The sequence below is a fragment of the Bactrocera oleae genome, chromosome 3, assembly GCF_042242935.1.
Source record: "Bactrocera oleae isolate idBacOlea1 chromosome 3, idBacOlea1, whole genome shotgun sequence".
Classification (NCBI taxonomy): domain Eukaryota; kingdom Metazoa; phylum Arthropoda; class Insecta; order Diptera; family Tephritidae; genus Bactrocera; species Bactrocera oleae.
In genome coordinates, this window is record NC_091537.1 from 12082241 (window position 1) to 12102731 (window position 20491).

A 20491-nucleotide genomic window follows, 5' to 3' on the forward strand; every position below is an offset into this window, starting at 1 on the left:
TTATAAATGCTGTGTTTTAGATTCATGGCTCTATAGCATTCACTATTAACTGTAACATAATGATCGGCTTAATTTAATTTTTGAAGAAATATAGACCAATGATTCCTTCAGCCAATAAAATACACCAAACAGAGACTTTGTGAAGATGTAATGCCGTTTAATAATGGCTTGTGGATTATGATCACTACAAACGTGACAATTTCGTTTATTAAAGAACCAATTCAACCAAAAGTGAGCTTCATAGAAATTTGCTTGTAAAAAGCCATCTCGTTGTGGGCCCATTCACCGAATGTGCAGCATGAATTAGCATAGCTCCAATTGTTGCGCGCGTTGACGAATGGGTTCATTCGGGTCTCCTTCAATACCGAAAAAAGTATTGCCTCATTGTTAACACACATCTAAAAAAAACACTCGTATATACATATACTTTGTAATGACTTCGACGTTTCCTCAACAGCCTCAGTCACGTATCAAGTGCGAAATTTATTAAAATCGAGTTCAGCTACTATTGCTGTAGACGGCAGATATTTATTTCACGTTACGTTAGACAGTTCATTATTTTTTTGCCTGCTTTTTGGATTTATCAGCATGGCACATTTATAATCTGATTTGTAATTAATTGATATTTTTACGTAAACAAATTAATTCGTATTGATTTATGCTATCTGGCCCAAAAGTAGCTGACACCTTTGAACTTTGTGCACACCAAGACGACTTTTGTAGATACATATATTTGTTGTAATATTCGTTAATATGTTTATGTTTATTTTTTTTCATTTAATAGATTCCTCGCCACCACAATGCTGTCTGCCGGTGTCACCATAATGGATCCCATAGCGCTGACTATGATTGAGAAGTACGGCGGTGATTTTGGTCGTGAGCGCCTCTTTTCGAGCATTGGCATGGCCATCTTTTCGCCAATTACTGGCATAATGATTGATTATTTTTCACGTGGTCTCGGCTACACCGATTACTCTGCTGCCTTTTATACCTACGATTTGTTGTTGGTAATTTCAACAGTTTCGGTGCTGATGATGCCGTTGGGCGATAAATTGCCGGCAGATAATGTTTTCAGGGATTTGTGGAATTTACTGAAGATGCCACATGTTATTACGTTCATCTTCTTTCTCTTCATTTTGGGTAATTTCTGGGGTTTCATCGAGAGTTTCCTCTTCCTTTACTTGAAGGAGTTGGGTGCACCCAATTATTTACTCGGTAAGTAAAAGCAGTTAGTGTAACTGTCATGCCATTTGTAGTTGAACGTTGACATTTAGTACGGTTGTTTGTTTGTACTGTCAGAGCGTGAGTGACAGCGAATCGAATCGAATTACAAATTCAATCGAATTGTGTTGTTCCAGTTGCTATTCCACACATTATTCATTAATTATTTTTCCCTCGAAAGTTTTGTATTTGTCAGTATGTACTTTAGTAAATTTGCTTGTTTTGACTATTTTTAGGCATAACTATCACAGTTGGCACGGTGAGCAGTATTCCCTTCTTGTATGGCGCCGAACGTATCACCCGTATCTTTGGACACGTTAATTTAATTATCATTGCTTTCTTCTCGCATGCTGGCCGCCTAGTCGGCTATTCGTTCATTGAGTAAGTGATGCTGGCGTTTTTGATTTGTTATGCTCTTTTAATGCTTTTTGAATTCGTGTTTTTCTGTAGAAATGCCTGGTGGTGTTTTCCCTTCGAAGCGATGGAGGCTCTGTCTTGCCATTTGATGTGGGTGGCAGCGGCAACTTATTGCTCAATTTTGGCACCGAAAAGCTTGTTGGCCACATTAATTGGTGTGCTGGGTATGGCACATTTCAGCTTGGGTAAGTGTTGAGGGGAGTAGCGTAAAGAAGTTATGACGTGATGTGAAATATTGAATTCGGATGATCTATAATGAGATACTAATCAGATACCTCAGCGAGTCTTTAGTACAGCAGAGTTGCTGGTCTACTGAATATTGCATATATATTTGTCAAAATAAGCACTGATCTCAACGAGTTGGGGCTAAATGAGGTTTCATATACTCCTATAAATTTAATAAGGGATTACAACTGTTATCGCAGTAAGAACCGTTAGATCCGCTTACACTAGATTTCAAAAACTGGCTTAAACATTTTTTAACTAAGATGGTAGGAAATCTTATTAGAAGAAGAGAAAGCGTAAAACATACGACAATTTACGAAGTGTAAACACGAGCGGACGCCATTGTGAACGATTTGATTGTGGAGACGTTCAGAGCTTAATAACAAGAAGACCCAGACGGGAGTTCTTGTTTCTGATTATTTAAAAATCAAAAAAATGAACGGCTAGCTCTTCAGAGAACGCAAATAAATCGATTAATTTGAATCAAAAACACAGAAAACCTACTCAAATGAGCAAAAATGATATATCTGTATTCTTTCACGAAAATACCCAAGGGGGATGCCTAAATCGACTAATCTTGAAGCTATTATTTTTATCTGACGTTATATTCCGACTATATTGATTTCAATAAATGTTTTTAGGTCGCGGTAGTGGTTCCTTTACCGGTGGTCTATTAATCGGTCAGTTTGGTACAAGAGATGCCTTCCGTTATATGGGTCTATTGGCTGTAGTAGGCGGTATCGCTTACGGCTTACTACATCTGGCTTGGTTACGTAAGTTCGATCATAATATCGATGATTGTGAAGAAGAAGCCGAGACAATGGAAAACGGTGAAACGGAAAAACTAACGGAACCGGCCACAAAGGAACAAGGCACATCTATGTCACTGGAACGTCTCAGTTTGATGATCAAATACAATCAAATAGGCAGTTTGACTTCACTGCCACGTGGCTCGCGGGTAAGTTATGGTAAAATGCTATTTCATAACTAACCTTAAAAATCAGAAAAATTAACAAAGTAAACAATTTCTAATTGAATCATTTATTTCTTAACATAACTGTATTACAGAACATCCTATAATACCCATTGCCCTTCTTTTGTGCTGAAGTTCTCTGACACTTTGCTTAATCACGAAAATTTAATTCTAATTTATTTCATTATATTCTTGATTTTCTTCTCGCTGCCTTCGTTTGTGCACTTTTCACACCATTTACGCAACATGACGTCTTCGGGTGCTACTGTACCGTAATATATAATTCTTGATTGCACCTGCGTAGGCGGATATTCACGACCATTTGTCACATCGCCGCAGCAGCTATAATGTCGAGTCAACACGTGTACCCCGACATGGCAGTAACATCGGCAGCGCCTCGAAGGTTGACATTTTGCGCTCAACACTGGATATAAATCACAAATCCTCCAATAATTCGGTGCTGAGCAAAGCCGATAACAAAACATCAAATCAATCATTAGGCCGAAATCGTGCCGACAGCGCGCCCAAATTGAATCACAGCAATATGAAGAACATCTCACAGCCAACGCTGGAGGGTGTTGTGCTCGAGGTAAGTGGGGGCGATGGTGTGCTTGACAAGCGTTGTGGTCTCGGTGGATGGTGGATGGGCGTTTGCGAAACGTACGCACAAAATTGCTAATGGCGGCAGCGTGGAGCGGCTGAAAGTGTGCGTGTGCTGCCGCTTAGTTGGCTGAGCATGACTGTTGCCTGACTGGTTGGTGCGTGTCGCCGGAAAGCAGAACGCAAAGTGTAAAAAGCGGAAAGTGCGTGTTTGCGTGCATTTCTGTTTTCGTGTATAGGGGCGCGTGCTCGAAATCCGCTACAACACATAGGGTAAGCACCTTCGTGGGTGTGACGCTACCACGTTGCTACATTGGTGACGTTCAGGTAGGCCTCTGATTTTCGTGGCGTGTAGACCCTATATACGCGTTGATTGCCGTCAATTGTGTTGATTTGTAGTGGATTTTTATTTTCCTTGCTGCTGTTGCTATTGTGTTTATTTTGTTTGGCATTTCCATTGCTACTGCTTTCGGCTATTTTCCGTTATAAAGCAATTGTAGTCGTCGAACAGTTGACCCCGGGCGCTTTCGCCTATGCTACTGTGATAACGACTACAATTCGACTCATTTTTCCTTGTTTCAACTTATCGCTGGAATTATAGCTTTTGCTACATTGCTAACATTGTTGTTTGGTGGCTGTGGCAGCTGGTGCTGCCGCTCTTGTGAAATTGCCGCAATTGTTTTGCCCAATCTTCTTCTTTTTCTCGTTGGTGTGTTTTTGTATTTTTTTCCTGTTTTTAGAATTTTTTTGCGCTTTGCATTCAATGATATGGTTCTGTTGCGCTTTGGCGTCGAATGTGCGAGGTAAAAAATTGTATGCGCGTCAAAAACGAATTGCAACAATAATATTTGCCGAAATGGAAATGGCAATCTAGAGACAGCTCGGCGTCTGTATGGCATACTTAATGTTTTTTTTTGTTATGCAAATTTCTTATTTTGCCAAATTTCCGGAAAATTATTTTAACTTTTGTTTCAAATAGCTTTAGGCGGCGGATACTTAGTAAAGCGACTTCCCGCTATGATTGTGTTTTCAATTGTGTAAAAAAGTTTAATTTTTAAAGATTTTTGTGGAGTTAAAATTTTTGGAAAAAATATAGTTAATAAGTAGATTAGAGAGTTTCTTGGCAAAGTAGCTTTTTCTTTATAAACATGGGTTAGAGAACACTCGATATTTTTTGTTCAGCGTTTCCTTAGCTTTTTGCCGTCTTAAAGTTAATTTTTTGTATGCGAAATAACATCAGAATATAATTTCAGTGTATTTTTAGAAGTATTCTTCTTATCTTGCCACGCACTCTCTTGTCGAAGGCTCTGCTCTATTCTCACATTTAGTTATAAAAATTGTTATTTATTTTCTTATGCTTCATACTTTTAGACTATAACATACGAATTGTGTTCAGAATATAACGGGTATTTTGAAATTTCGCGTGTTTGAAGCGTTAAATAGTACAAACATGCCCCTGAAGTACGATTGAAAGCTAAAGGCTATCCCAAAAATGGAGTTTGAGAAGGATTTCGACGATTGTAAGAAGCATAAGTGCATCATAATATTGAATGGGGACTATTTTGAAGGCGACAACATTGATATAGACAAATGAAAAAAATTTTTTTTTTTCAAAAAACGACAATTCGAACAGTGATGTAGAGAAATTAATAATTTTTTTTTTTAAGAAAAATGAAAATTCCAACATTGATGTAGACAAATGAATAAATATTTTTTTTCAAAAACGAAAATTCCCGTTATTTTTTGAGCACACCTATGGTTGCTAACTGTATAATATAATATCTATATAATATTTTCTATAATCTATTTTGGCACACTTTCTAAAATTTTGTTGTGTTATATTTAGTTTTATTGTATTTTCCTTTATATATCATCTATATTTTTCCAATACTCATCTCACTTTATTTTTACTTTCTTCTGCTAAATTCTGTATTCTTTATTGCCAACCTTTCCCCAACAGCATGAAATTCAAGTTTATTTAAATATTTCTGTTCTCGAGTTGGCTGCTGTTTTTTTTTTACAAAAATAAATAAATACCATAAAAATCATCGTTCCTTTAAAGCGAAATATTATAAGCTGAATATTGAAAGCGCACTGTGGATCGTGGGGCTGAACTTTTCCAATTAGTGCATTTATGAAGCATATAAATTTTGTATGGAAGTTTTTAACACCCAAAATTTCACGCAATTTATATTGCTGGGGTCTGTAGGAAAAATGAACATATACACACTCAACAAATTCCGCAGCAGTTCAATATGGATAGGTTATGCCAACTATTCGTGAATATTAGCAGAAATATTACAAACGAAAATTGGAAATCAAAATGTAATGGAAACTGTTCTATTGAAGTATGGGTTTGAGCTGTTTTCAGGATATTGAAGCAAACAAATTTTTCAAGCGCTTGCGTATAAGGATAAAAAAACAGTTTTACGTTCTTCGAAGCTCGCCTCCAAAATATTTGACTACGAATTTCGAAATTGAGCATTTCGAAAACATCATTTTTTAAAATTTAATGTAGTTAAAACATTTGAATGTTTTCTTATATTTCGGCATTTGACAACACTATCGTAAAGTTTGACATTTTTGATGTTTTACATACTCACAACGTTTAGAAATACGAGCGCTATTTGTGCTGCTTACAGTAACTTAAAATATTCATCTCAGCTAAAAAAAAAAGATTTAAATCGTGAAAAAGTGTATGGATCTTTATGAAAAATATTTTAGAAAACAATAAAGCGATTTTCGATGAATAATATTTGTTTTTGTTCTCTAATCCCGAAATATAAACGGCGACGCACGTATATGGCAAAGTCGACTTTTTCGGAGTATTAGACCAAGCAAGTATTTTTGGGAGACTTGGTTATAAGTTAAAAAGCCATATTAAGAAGTCATATTAAAAAGCGAAGTTAGCCTCTAAAGTTTAGATATTTTACTTGAATTCCAAAGTTAAGCATTTCGAAATCATCATTATTAAATTTAGTATGAAAGTTGCTAAAAAAAGAATAAACAAACAAGTGTAAAATATTTTTTGGTCTACTTTATATGACAGATATGATATAAAAGGCCAAAGTCAGATTTTCGAAAAAAATAAAATTTTGAAAAACAGTTGCACGAATTCGAATTGCTTTGGTACAATACCAAACGAATGTCGTACAGTGTAATGCGTACTAAAAATTAATATATGATCAAAAAAAAAGTTTTTGTTACATGCTGAACCAGGTAAATTAGTAAATGTTCGGAGAAAAATGATTAATTTTGAAAGGTGCGTGCTTATGATTTGAGTGAAATCGAGGTAATAAAATTCAGACACACAGGAGTTTAATTATTTATGCATAAGTATACAGGTATCGTTACTGCCAATTGATTGATTTACTACTGATTATTAACAAAAAAATTAATTGTTCTCCACTTGTTTGAGGATTATGATTTTTTTACGCCAACTACACTTAATGCACCCTAAAAGGTAGCACACTTTACAAGTTAATTTTTTCACTTTTTTGTTTTTGTTGTTTATGCGCTGCGCTCACACACTTTTGTTATTTCAGCGATTCCCATGCTTGCGCTTTTTTAATATAATTTATGTTTGCTGATTTTTGCTTTATTTTTTATTTTACTTTTTTTTTTTTTGGCGCATTTGCTTCACTGTGCCGCGCATACGCAAACTACAGGGCGTTGAATCAACTTTTTTCCCCAGCCGCATGAAAAAGTATCCGAGTGGTTTGTTAACATCAATACCAGCGATGGATTTGTCCGTTATACCCAACACAATGCTGATGGTAATGTACACAAGCAGAAAAACGAAAACACCAACACACATACATACACACGTACACACACAATGGCGCATGATTGGCATGCTGTTGAGGGCATGGTGGCAGTTGAATTTGCAGTTGTAGTTGTAGCTTTTGTGTTGCACGTTTCGCGTTGCATGCTTCGTTTGGCAGCTGCATTTATGCATGACGCTCACAGGTGCGCATAGCTGTGGGTCTATTGGCCACGGCACCCATTAGTAGACGTCAAAATGTTCTTCTTTCTATTTAGTTTACTTCTGATTTATTTCGTTGCAATGCGTTCGTATATTTTTGTATGCATATTTTTTGTTGCGTTATTCGTTTTATTCATTGTTTTTTTTTTTGTTTTAAGTTTTTGCATGTCATTGGGGAATGCCATTTTTGTTTTTGCGGAATATATTCTCGAATGCCAAAAATAACAAGAATAACTATGAAATTTATGTGTGTGCGGCATATTTGCGGCTAGTCATACTTGTTTGCAGTTGCTTGTGATTTACTCGTATATATGTATATTTTTAATGGGTATGTGTGTGTGTAAATGCAACACCAGAATTTTTAATTACTAGATTTGCATCGGTTCAAGCAGCAGTTTTCCAATGCTTCCGTATCTTTTAAGCAAAATACAAATAACAAATTCCGTGGAACATCGATTTTGTTTTGTGTTCCTTACAGCATAGAAAATTTAATATAAATTTTTTTTTTTTTTACAAACTGTCGTTGCTTTAAAGTGCGAATTGTGCTTCACAGTTTGAAGTATTGAGTTCAATACACGCTTTCGACTTGCCAGCAACTCTTATTTTTGAGTACCTGCATTGATATATTCAAATAAGTATGTATGTTTGTGTATCGTATTTTACATATATTCATACGCACACGCTCCACTCCACTTGCCTTGCAATAAGCGTTTTTTGTGAAGCACACTTGAGAAAGTGTTTGCCGTTAGTGCGTTGTCTCCTTGCTGGCACTTGACTCCATTTTATATAAAAGTTCGTTGAGTATACGTGTATTGCATTCATCGCCCGTGTGCGTGTGCCAGTGAGGTGTGTGCGCCTAGAGTGCAACATTTTTGCATATAAGTATATACATGTGCGTGTTGTGTAAATACGTATATATGCATATCCTTAGTTATTGTTGCAAACTAGAGCACTATAAATTATTATTCTTGAAATATATATGTGTTCATGTGTAGAAAGGCACTTACTGGCGAAACTTTGAAACGAATATAAGCGTCGTCATTAAAGCTTAAAGTTTAATAAAAACTCTAAACTAGCGAAAATTGTGTAAAATTCCCATAAAGTTGCTTTGGGTTTCGAAATTCAGCCGATAGTTTAATTTTTTCCGAGAAGCCAAGTTTTTTACACGCAAAATTTAATTTTTTTGTACGAAGCAATTGAAATGCTAATAGTAGTCTTCGCCGTCGTTTAATTAAGGATCATACTTGAAATTAAACTTTTCAAACCAATTGCTATTTTCATTTGCATACCATTGAGCAATTTTTAAGCAGACCGTGCGGTTCAACGATGGTATAGCTTACCTGTGCAGGGTATACTAAGCTTGCCGCGAGCTTTGCAACACTTAACAAGAAACGTCGGAGACCATATAAAGTAAATACATTATAGGTATATAATCAGCCTGAGGAGCTGAGTCGTTTTAGCCGTGTACGTCTGTTTTTATATACCCAAACTACTTCCTCAGTTTTTGAGATATCGATCTGAAATTGAAATTGCACGTATTGTTATCCAAGATTGAGCAACAAGGTCCAAAGAAATTATTTAGATCGGACTTCTATAGCACATAGCTGCCATACAAACTGAACGATCAAAATCAAGTTCTTGTATGAAAAACTCTTTTATTCGACGAGATATCTACACAAAATTTGACTCGAATTATTGCCCAAGATAGGGCTACAATCTCTAAAAAATACGTTTAGATCGGATCACTATAACATATAGTTGCCATATAAATTGATCGAACAAACTCAAGTCCTTGTATGGAAAACGCTTTTATTTGATGAGAAATCAACACGACATTTGGCATGAATTATTGTCCAAGACATTGCTAAAATCTGTGAATATATTGTTAAGATCGAATCACTCTAGCATATAGCTGCCACACAGACTGAACGATCAAAATCAAGATAAATTTTTTTGATGCTATAAAAAATGACGCTGTGAAGGGTGTTATAGCTTCGATTAACGTATATTCTATTTTTCTAGTAAGTTTTCAAGCTTAAATTGCATGAAAAGTCGTCTTGATTGCTATTTTGCATATTATAATTCAAACGATAATTATTTTGCTTCAAAAATTTATAAATAGTCAACTTACCGACCCAATAATATACAAACAATTTGTATTTCTTATACAACATTTGACTTGCCAAAAATTACAAATAATAAAGCAAATATAGAAAACGTGTTATTGTCGCTCAATTACATAATACTTAATTGCCATTTTGTGCTGCACACCAAATGCAATTACTTGTCTTCTTCTTATAGTTGTTTAAATTTTCGCATGCAAGTGGCACAAAGTACTGCAACTGGAAAAAGTAGATATCCTTCAAATTCAGAAATGAAACCAATCAAGCGTGCGAACAAGATTTCCATCTCGACAATCAAACACTTTTACTACACACTGTACTAATATACACACACACACTCTTACAGCTTTGCCTTCTCTACTTATAATTCATGCTCACAAACTACTCATAAATATACGCATATGCATGCATACAAACGTAAAATCGTACAGTTGCATGGGTGTGTGTGTGTGTGTTCGTGTGCGTGTGTATACCGCTATCTGCATACATCAGCGCTTGATACACATATCTTCCACTTTGTATGCAATCATGCATTAATGCAGCCGCTCAATTGCGCATATTGCTGTTTGCTACACCGACTGCTGTGCAAAAGATACAACACTGCGCTTATATAAATGCACACATATACACATGTATGTGTATGTGCGCTGCTGTATACATGGAAATGTATTGCAATACTTTCACACGTGCCAAAATGCGCTTTATAAGCGAACTAAACTACAACAACACATACAACAGCAAATACATATATAGAAATTGCAATGACCACATTCATATGGCATAATCCACTTACGCTGGCAATAAAATCATTTAAATACAACCTGATTGATCAAGTAGAAATGCAAAACAAGCCGCATAAACAGCCATAAAGCTGTTGGGAAAAACTACCGTATGCAAAACAACAAACAATATTATAAAAGCAGTAAACAAAAGCACAGAAAACAATACAAAAGCAATAAAAACGCACAATCTGTTTATCTAGCGAATGATTGTGCGAGTGTAGTTGCAAAATATTGGTGAAAACGGTTTTGTAAGCGTGCGCGCCTAAAAGTGTGCCAGGCGTTGGGGATTTGCAACTATTTATGGCGCTGCATAGCTCAGGCATGTGCAAATAGATATATATCGATATATGGCCAACAATTTTTGCAGATATACAATAACAAAGCATCACAACCACATATACATATTTCGATTCTATATAACTATATGTATAAATATATATATATATATGTTTATATGTATATACCATTTGTATCGTATTTCGGAGTATGAACAACCTTTAAGTTAATTTTGACCGAGCAGAGTGTATGGCAGCTATATGCTATAGCAGGCCGATATGAACATTTTTTTCGAAGATTATAAGGTTGTCTTGGAAAATTATCTATTCTAAATATCATAAAGATATCTCGTCAAATAAATAAGTTTTCCTTACAAAGACTTGGTTCTGATCGTTCAGTTTGTATGGCAGCTATATGCTATTGTGGTCCGAACTGAACAATGTTTTAGAAGGTTATAGCATTGTCTTGGGCAATAATATGTGCAAAATTTCGTGAAGATATCTTTTCAAGTAAAAAAGTTTTCCATAGAAGGACCTGATTTTGATCGAACAGTTTATAGAAGAGCTAGGATATAGGCAGTGGTGTGATGTCGGTGGTTCCGAAAAATGAGCAGCTGCTTGAGAAGAAATAGACGTGTACAAAATTTCATTTCGATATCTCAAAAGTAATGATTTCGGAATAGGAGTCTCGTGTAACCGTTTTAGGAAATAATATCAATTTGAAAGCTTTCAGAAAAATACCATATTATGATGCGGAAATCTCTGCTTCCAGTAAAGAGCTGCGTGTCTCATATGGGTTCATTTACATATACGAGGGCTCATAGAGTGAAATATTTTTATAAATTAATAAAAAAATAAAAATAATGTTTTGGTTTTCAATTTTATTATCGAATGAGAAATCATTGAAAATATTTGTGGTAAATAATAATTAATTCGGTTTTTTGCCTATATATTCCATTATTTTCGTTTACGAGTTTACCAAACTGGAACCCGAACTTATGTGTCACAGCTCACATATAATTGTTCAAGAAGCTTCCTCACTTCCGATACTTAAATCTGGTGTGCACTATTCGTGCATTTATGAGCATTGTTGAGAAGAGTAAACAGTAACTGTGTTTGAATGTATAAAATATTTGTTGTATTGGAAATAAGTATTTGTACAAAATTATTGTATTATAAAAAAAATTCAAGCTCTGCATCAGTAAAAATAAAATATTATTTTGCATGAATTATTAATTAAATTAAATATTAAATACATACAATGAAGGCAAAATAAATATTTCTCTAGATATTTTGTTGGCATTAAATAAGTTTATGGGGGCGTTAATAGAAATAAGTTTCAGCGCACAAAAAAAAAAAAAAACAAAAAAAAAAAAAAAACGAACCGGTCCATAGCGTTCTCAGCTAAACAAATAAATATACCTATATATATAACTACTATATACCGTAATTAACTGAAAGTAACTAAAAGTGTGTGCATTGTAATTGCTTGAATGGCAGACGATTTACTTAAAATTAATATGTGTATAGGTTCAAACGCATGCGCACTACTAATTATAGATCCCGTACAATATAATGAGTTAATTAATTACGCTTTTCTTCTTCTTCTTATTCTTGCACAACGCGCAGGATCAAGACACTACCAAAGTGATACCCGAAGAGACCGATTTGAATAATTCGAAAATCACTGTCGCCAGTCAAGATGACGCCAACACACATCAAGTCAATGGCAAGGGTTCAAGTATAGCAGGGGAACGAAATGTCAAAGACGACGCTACATGATTTATGGATGCACACATAGTAATGTCTACATAGCTATATACGTACATATATGATAGAAAATATATGTATTTGATTTGAGTGATATTAACTAATTGCAAACAAAAAAGAAAATTATCAATAATTTTAGCAAACAGACAGCGACAAAGCTAACAATTTCCCAAATATTTTACTTGTTATATATTATGAGTTAAAGAATATTAGCTCTTGCTTGACTACACAAAGCAAAGTTGCTTACAGTGTGTCATGACATTTTTGGACCATTATATATGTATGCAATTGAAGCAACGTAGTATTTGTAATTAAGTAATGTTGATTATTTTAGCAAAGTGAAGTTGTTTTGTTTGATTTATTAACCGTTAGTTTTAGCAATGAAATCGCTATTATTTACTTGTATTTGTTAGTTTTAATTTAATTTTTGCTCAGCGCATTATTTTACTTTCATATATGTATTTTTGTTATTTGTATTGTATATGTATGTATATGTGTATTAAATCTATTTGTTATTTGTAAATCTCTTACTCATGTAAACTCAAAATATCGAACGTTTAATATATAATAAAAATTAATTAAAATATTACTGAAATTAGTTTTATTAAAATTTTTTAGTATCATTTAAATGCTTTGCATATAGCTTGGCACAAAAATTGAACAAATTTGAAGAAATTTTTTTTTGAAGTATATTAGGGAACTTGAGGATCACGCTTAGAGTAAATTTTTTTAATATCTCTTTTTTCATATTTTTATGGGTTATGCATTCACTATTACATATTAAAATCTTTAAATGATATTTTAAACAGTTTTTGAGTTACAGCCTATAAAAATGCAGCAGTGGAGGACATTTTTTTTAACGCCGTCATAGTTTTCGTGTAACTCCAAAAATATAAAATTTTGTTCCTCAAAAATTTTTTGTACTATAATATGGTAATATTATATATATAATAAAATTAATATTATTTTATAATATTTATATTTATTTTCTATAATTTCTTTTAACATATAACAATTTTGTTTTTATTACATGAAATTAAATGTTCTCCAAAAATTTTTGAAAACTTTAAATTAAATAAATTAATATATATACAGGGTTTTCTAATAAGAAATATGAATATATCATCATGCAAATGACCTCCACGACTTCTTTTTAAGGAACGAATTCGATGAATCCAATTTTCGAGTACATTTTCCACTAAATCAATTCTTTATATTTATCGCCTTATGTACTTTAGGAACTGAGAAGCATTAGTCTTTTAAAGCCAATATCCCAAACTACAACTCTTCGCCTTTCGGATTCATTTGACCATAAGGCCAATAGGAAACCACGCGCAATTGGCTTATGCTTGAATACTATATACTTGTACATACATACATATATATATTTGCATAAGTACAGTTTATACATACTATTTCAATCAACAATTAACTGGCGGCATTTTAATTACCATTTTATTATACTTCTTTTTTTATTAAAAACGTTTTAAAAACTTCCACACACACACACACAAAACGTAGGTAAGTAATTAAAAAGCCACATATTGTATGTAATTAATAAATCTCTGTATATTTTCGTTATTATTTATTTATTAGAGCGTCACTTTTTGTATGTTTTTGTCGAGCACGCTTTTTACACTTTTAGTTGATTGAGTACATTTGGAATTTTCATTTAATTAAACCAATTTATGCCAATTTTAATTAGTTTACTACCGACTGCATACAAATGTATATATTTACAGCCATTTGTTGATTTATTTGCGCATGGGATTTGAGAAAGGTTTCCACGCTAAAAAAAAAATATTTTATCAACTTCATTGACCATTTTATTGCCATTAAAATGAAAGTTTACACATATTGTGGTCGAGTTAAATAAGTAATTGCCTTTTTATTGATACATCCACATATACTTATATACATATATTTGGTATGTAAAGATGTGACCAGATTGAACTGAATTTTTTGTGTGAATAAAGCATAAATAACCGCATGCCAACATCATAAAATATTCCTTGAACATGCGACATTGCCTTTTTAAACTGTCTTCACCCTCAAAGTGGTCATTTTATCACGAGAATAGGTCTTATTTATTATTCTGATTTTTATATAATTTATGGATTAAATTTAAACGGAAATTTGATTAAGTGGCTACCCTTATCTATACATTGTGCGTCACTTTAAATCTTTTAATTTTGATGCCTATATGGTGGTGTCTTATAATTTTATAAATTTTATATTTTCTGATTAGCTGGCAACCCTATAAAAATTTCAACTACTCGATTATCACACTAAATCTTCCAACCGCAAACGTTGCAGCTTTAAATAAGGTGGCGGTCTGTATTCTGCATGTGTGACCGTATTTCGTTGCGTAACACAATTTCGTTGCAGTTGCTTGATTTCATTTTTTCGCCCCAAAAAATAATAAAATTAGCAAGAATAGTGGTATTCAAACCGTTTAGGGTCAGTGTTTACTCGTAAATATTTGTACTGTTATTTGCATTAATGATATTGCAATTATGTTGTTGTGTTAAAATTTGCCAAGCATTTCAGGTCACATTGCAATTTCTTTTCTGATGCATTAATTTTCGTGTTTGCAAATATTCAGGTAAATTACCGTTGCTGTATGCGCCTAACCTAATTTCCAATTACCCCAATACATTGTTTTTGTTACCAGTAAGTATATATACAAAATTAAACATTAACGCCGCGCATTGTATGCTACGTACCGTACCGTTATTGAAGTTGCCTAATTGATTCCAGTATACCGTTGAGATTGACTTCGCGCTCATAAAATATTAAACTACTTCTGCGTCTATTAATAATCACGCTGGGTATTCCATTGCAGCAGTTCGATGGGTTTTGTCCTGCTGTTATACGTTTGCTGATCGAAAAAACCTGCAATTACATTGTTGTTGTGGTTGTTTAGCACTAGTATAATTTCTATATTTTATACTAATTTCTAACTTTTTGCAATAGCAATTAGCCTTTTTACAGGAATAAATGAATTTTGCAATAAAAGTTGTTTGCATGGTTTATTTTCTAGTTAATTCGCTTCGTTGCCGTTAGTTAAATGTTTCAGTTGTTCAGTTGTTGTTTAGATAGATCCGTTAATTTAATATTGCTTTTGTAATAAATTTACAATGTTTTATAGAATATTTTTCATGACTGAATGCGCCGTTATTAATAAATTATGCGAATAATTGGCGTTTTGTGCTTATAATGATGTTATTAGCTTATAATGTGAAATAGATATGCCATTGTAAAATGTATTACAATATGCTAATAGGCCCCGAAACGGTTTTATTTCAATTAGCTGAAACGAAAACAAGTTTTATATAAATTATATGTGTATTTCTTTAACAATGTGTGCAATATTTCAGTTTGCACAAATTACATAATTATAATGCGTATATTCGAAATTAGTGTTCGGCTGGCATGCAACCCTGCGTACATTGACCCTAAGCAAACATTTGTCAAAAGTAAACATTGTATGGGGTGACTCATACCCTACTGAGTCTTTTGAAGGTTAAAACTAAGTCGACTAAACTTATCAAGTTGGAGCCACCAACCACTGCCCAATTGGCGGCCACTGCTGCTACCACACAATTTGCCAACAACAATGTTTGCCCAATAGTCGTCGTTGCAGCTCGTATTTTCCCAGCCACCTTCCTGTCTACAGAGCATGTAAATGGAAGATCCCAGTAAGTCTAATATGCAGTAGTCCCATCTGATGGCACTCATCCAGCTAGACCGAATTCACTTTTTTACCAAAATCTCTATCCGGGTGGTATGTCAAGAACACTAGAACGGCCGTAATTCGAGAAGTGATTGTGAACCGCTGACAAAACAGTTTGTTGATTCCTTTTGAGAAACATATACACAGTTTCTAAGTTATTTATATGATGATGGTAAGCTCTCCACTAACACCGTTAAGTCTGCAAGACATACTTATGACCCATACAGACCCAAAAAGGTCTAATAAATTTCATATAATTATCTGAAAATATACTTACTAGTTCTGCGCGCATTTATGGTGACTTTTTAGGACCTTTAGCGGGTTCAATGACCCTTAATGAGATCAATGATCTTTCCGGTAGTCAATAAAACTTAGTGAGGTCAATCACCTTTAGCGAGGACAATGACCCTCGGCAATATCGATAATTCTTTCCGAGAGGAATCAACCTTAGCGAGGTTAATATATATTTAACGCCCTATTAAAGAATTTTTAAACCCTAAAATAAGTATATTAAGTTTGTTACAAAGTAATTCCCAGAACGAAACGACGTAAAGTATACACATAACTGCTCATTGTGACAATTTAGTCATGCCAGTCTGTATGCATGAATTTTACACACATCCTTTTCTCTCCAAGAAGCTACTGTTCAGGGTATACTAAGATTGTCAAGAAGTTTGTAACACCCAGAAGGAAACGTCGGAGACCCTATAAAATATATATTACATAAATGATCAGCGTGATGAGCTTAGTTGATTTAGCCATGTCCGTCTGTCCGTCCGTCTGTCTGTATATACACAAACTAGTCCCTCAGTTTTTATGTTATCGGTTTGAAATTTTGCACCTGTCCTTTCCTCACTAAGAAGCTGCTCATTTGTCGGAACGGCCAATATTGGATCACTATAGCATATAGCTGCCATACGAATTGAACGATCGAAATCAAGTTCTTGTAAGGAGCATTTGTATTTGGGAAGGGTATTATAGTTTCGGTGCAACCGAAGTTAACGTTTTTTCTTGTTTATTTGATATTTTGCTAAGGAATCTTCACAAAACACAGATTACTGCCGAAACATTGTTACAATCTGCGAACAAATGGTTCAGATCGAACCAGTATAGGTTACAGCTGCCGTACAAGCAGATCGATTAAAAATCCGCTCCTTGTTACCTATACTTTTATATTTGACAAGATATCTTCACGAAATTTTACATGGATCATTTTCCAAAGCCACGGTACAATTTCCGCAAAAATTGTTCAGATCGGCTTACTATAGCATATAGCTGCCATACCAACTGAACGATCAAAATCAAGTTCTTGTAAGGAATCTCTTGTATTGTGTAGGTTATTATAGCTTCGTTGAAACTGAAGTTAAGTTTCTTATCTACTATATATGTAAAATAAGTTAAAAAAAATTTCTTGTGTATAATTAACTTACCAGCCTTACTGCGTTTCGAAACAGAATACACGAACTGTTTGATTTTATTCAAGCAAATCAATTATTGCTTCAATTATGCAACATTTAATTTATTGAACATAATGAAAGCGTATTGTTACATATAATTACACTTAAGTTATTTATCGTATTCATTATTTTTCATTCGTTATAAGCTAAATATTTGACATTCACTTGTCATAGTTATTACCATAATAATTACAATAATAATCATAAACGTTGGCAAAAGCAATGCCACGCTTTTCGTAAATTATTTTTTATGCTAAACCTTGCATTTATGCATCGTTAAACCAGTCATTTTATAAGGAGCGAGTCGTAGCAAAATGTTAGATACTTTCTTACGAGTATTTGTTATGCTTTTAGTTTTTTTTGTAATAATACTTTATTATCCTTTATTTTAATAACTGTTGTTCTTCACTATATTTCACTATTTCTATGCCTAATTTGAATTTGAATTTTATTTTAATTTGTATTTATTTTCGGTTTACACTTTTATTGAACTAAACTTTAACCAACGCACCAATTAGAATTTTAATTCGTGAGCCTGAAGTGTCTGCATATGCAAAGGTGTCTTTCAATACGTTTCGGCTGTCCACTTAAAGCGGTGGATAACACTAATTAAGTAGATATTTTAAAATGCAATTTCTTACTTGTTTTAATTTAATTAAATTTTCGTTTTCGTCTGTTCAATTATTATCGCTGCAACAACACATTCACGTGCTGACGCATAAAAAGTATCTACAAATCATTTTCAACTTGATCGAATGTAATTTTATATGTGTGTAGTGTAATGTATTTCATTACTTCGCTTGTAATTAAGCTTATTAAAATTTCAGTTTGATTTTAGTTGTCCTTCATTACAACTTATGCTGTTTAGCATCCCATTTACACATCTACATTTACCAATCTACACGCACACATACATATTTACTTGCTTGTGGAACAGTTTGTAGCCAGGCGCGCAATGAAAGCATGGACATTTCAATTAAAGTTTCAATACCTGCCGCATTTCACTTGAAAAACTCTCATAACTACAGCTAGCGAGTGGCGACAGCTTCTCTTTGCTATGCAAAAAAACAAAAAAAAAAAAAACGCGGACTTTGGCTAACGGTGTTTTCACCAGTGCTGCACCTGTCGCAGTGCCGCCAAACTCGCTAGCAGGCAAGCTTTTACTGCACGCGCAATTACATATGTATGTTTGTATGTATGTGTGTACATATGCATTATTTTCAATTAACTGTATAATTAACTCATAATTATTATCATTATTATCAGCGTCGTCTACATAATTATGATCATAATCAGCATTTGGCCATTAATAAGAACGTTTTGTAAATTTAACTAACCAATTAGTGGGCGTGTTGTTATTGTATTTGTTGTTGTTGCAGCTATTGCTATTCGCACCCGTGTGCTGACCCTCAGCACCCATCACCACCGTTGTTGCTTCCCTCTTAACCGCACCCATGCCAACAATCGCTCCGAATCGTTGCTTGCCAACAACACCCACTAACGCCCGCACTACTAGACCGCCCACAACAGCAGCAGCAGCGGCAACAGCGTCGGCGACCGCTGCCTTACCCTGTGGAGCGCGTTTGTCTTTGGCTCACTGTATCAGCGGTGAGTGCTGTGAATTCTCGCTAAAATCAACTGTATAATACATATCGTTCTCCAAATTCATCGCCAAATGCCGTTGGAACGGTCGTTCGTGCATTTGGCCGCCCAGCTGTTGCTGCTGTTGACGCTGATGTGACGAATGAGCAGCGGAGCCATGTTGCGCCGAGGGTAGATGTCCGCGCGTCAGCGATGTCGTTGAGCCGGACGAGCGCAGTGAACTGCTGGCGCCCGCACCACCGCCACCGCCCAGTCCTTTGCCGCTGAGCCAGTGTTTGTTGAGTTTGCTTTGAGATTTGCTGCGTCGTCCAAAGCCCAGTATTGGAAAGAATGTGGAGGAGCGTGTTGAAAATTTACGGTACGTCTGATTCACCTTGCAGTGACAGATGGCCACCTGTTTGAAGAGGAAAAGATATAAAGAGAGAGCAGGTGAGCGATGTTACGTAAAGTATGTCATGTTGGCATTAAATTAACAAAATTAAGTTTTATTAGTGGAAGAGAACTGACTGCCGATTGTAGTGGAGATTGAGAATAATACAAATATCGTCTGTCCTCAGAAAAGCAGTCGATTTAGATCATTTAGACTAGTAGTAGTCTATTAAGAAATCAGAACCTGAGCTTATAAAATGACTGTTGTCAAGCTGTGTTTCATAAAATTTTACAACACCGAAGTAAAAGTTGTCGCTCGACGTATAAAAACTTCTCTCAACTCAACTTTTTTCAGCGGTTTTTGATGAAGAACCGTGGACGATAATTTGGTTGTCGCCTGCTAGGAACATCAAGAGATATTTTTTTTTGATTACGTGCACGACATCGAACAGTACGTCGACCCGACTTTGGACGAAACAAACTTTGGACATGCACTGGCCGCCATTCACAGTGGAGCCGTCCACAGTTTCACCGACTCTCTTTCAGTGGATGACGTATTTGGAGTCACACTACCACCCATTGCAGACGAAGAACTCGTGTTGCCCCGAGAATCTCGAGCGACCTTTGCACAACTTCGTTCTGGATACTATGCAGAGTCTCTCCACCTCTTTGCATGCCCAATGAACCCTAATATTTACAACAATAAAAATCCGGATGCTGAGTTGGGGTTGTTCGAGAACATACTCGTATATAAATCTTATTACTTATGCCATATCCTCAAAAGCAATGTTTGCACACTTTTTCTGAAAGTTTCAAATGAAAAATCTTACTAAATCTTATTATTTATGCCATATCCTCAAAAGCAATGTTTGCACACTTTTTCTGAAAGTTTAAAATGAAAAATCTTACTATTGCTTTTGAGGATATGGCATAAGTAATAATTTTTAAGAAGTAAA

The 20491-nt window shown here is 34.6% G+C and overlaps 2 protein-coding genes across 5 annotated transcripts in view; one reads left to right on the plus strand and one right to left on the minus strand.

Annotated features, from left to right (window-relative positions):
• Positions 1-12960, plus strand: part of LOC106615326 (uncharacterized) — a 42198-nt gene extending 29238 nt beyond the window's left edge. Inside the window, exons 6-12 of one of the 2 annotated variants that reach the window (XM_036366493.2) lie at positions 785-1215; positions 1458-1602; positions 1672-1823; positions 2505-2821; positions 3141-3425; positions 7105-7212; positions 12231-12960. In XM_036366493.2, the coding sequence (XP_036222386.2) occupies positions 785-1215; positions 1458-1602; positions 1672-1823; positions 2505-2821; positions 3141-3425; positions 7105-7212; positions 12231-12383 (1591 nt within the window). In that variant the 3' untranslated portion in view covers positions 12384-12960. The remainder of the gene's footprint in view (positions 1-784; positions 1216-1457; positions 1603-1671; positions 1824-2504; positions 2822-3140; positions 3426-7104; positions 7213-12230) is intronic. The other variant, XM_014231501.3, reaches the window with a different exon arrangement.
• Positions 12961-17574: 4614 nt separating this feature from the next.
• Positions 17575-20491, minus strand: part of wry (delta and Notch-like EGF repeat containing weary) — a 58783-nt gene continuing 55866 nt past the window's right edge. For all 3 annotated transcript variants that reach the window (XM_070107510.1, XM_014231421.3, XM_036366497.2), the window contains exon 12: positions 17575-19560. In XM_070107510.1, the coding sequence (XP_069963611.1) occupies positions 19159-19560 (402 nt within the window). In that variant the 3' untranslated portion in view covers positions 17575-19158. The remainder of the gene's footprint in view (positions 19561-20491) is intronic.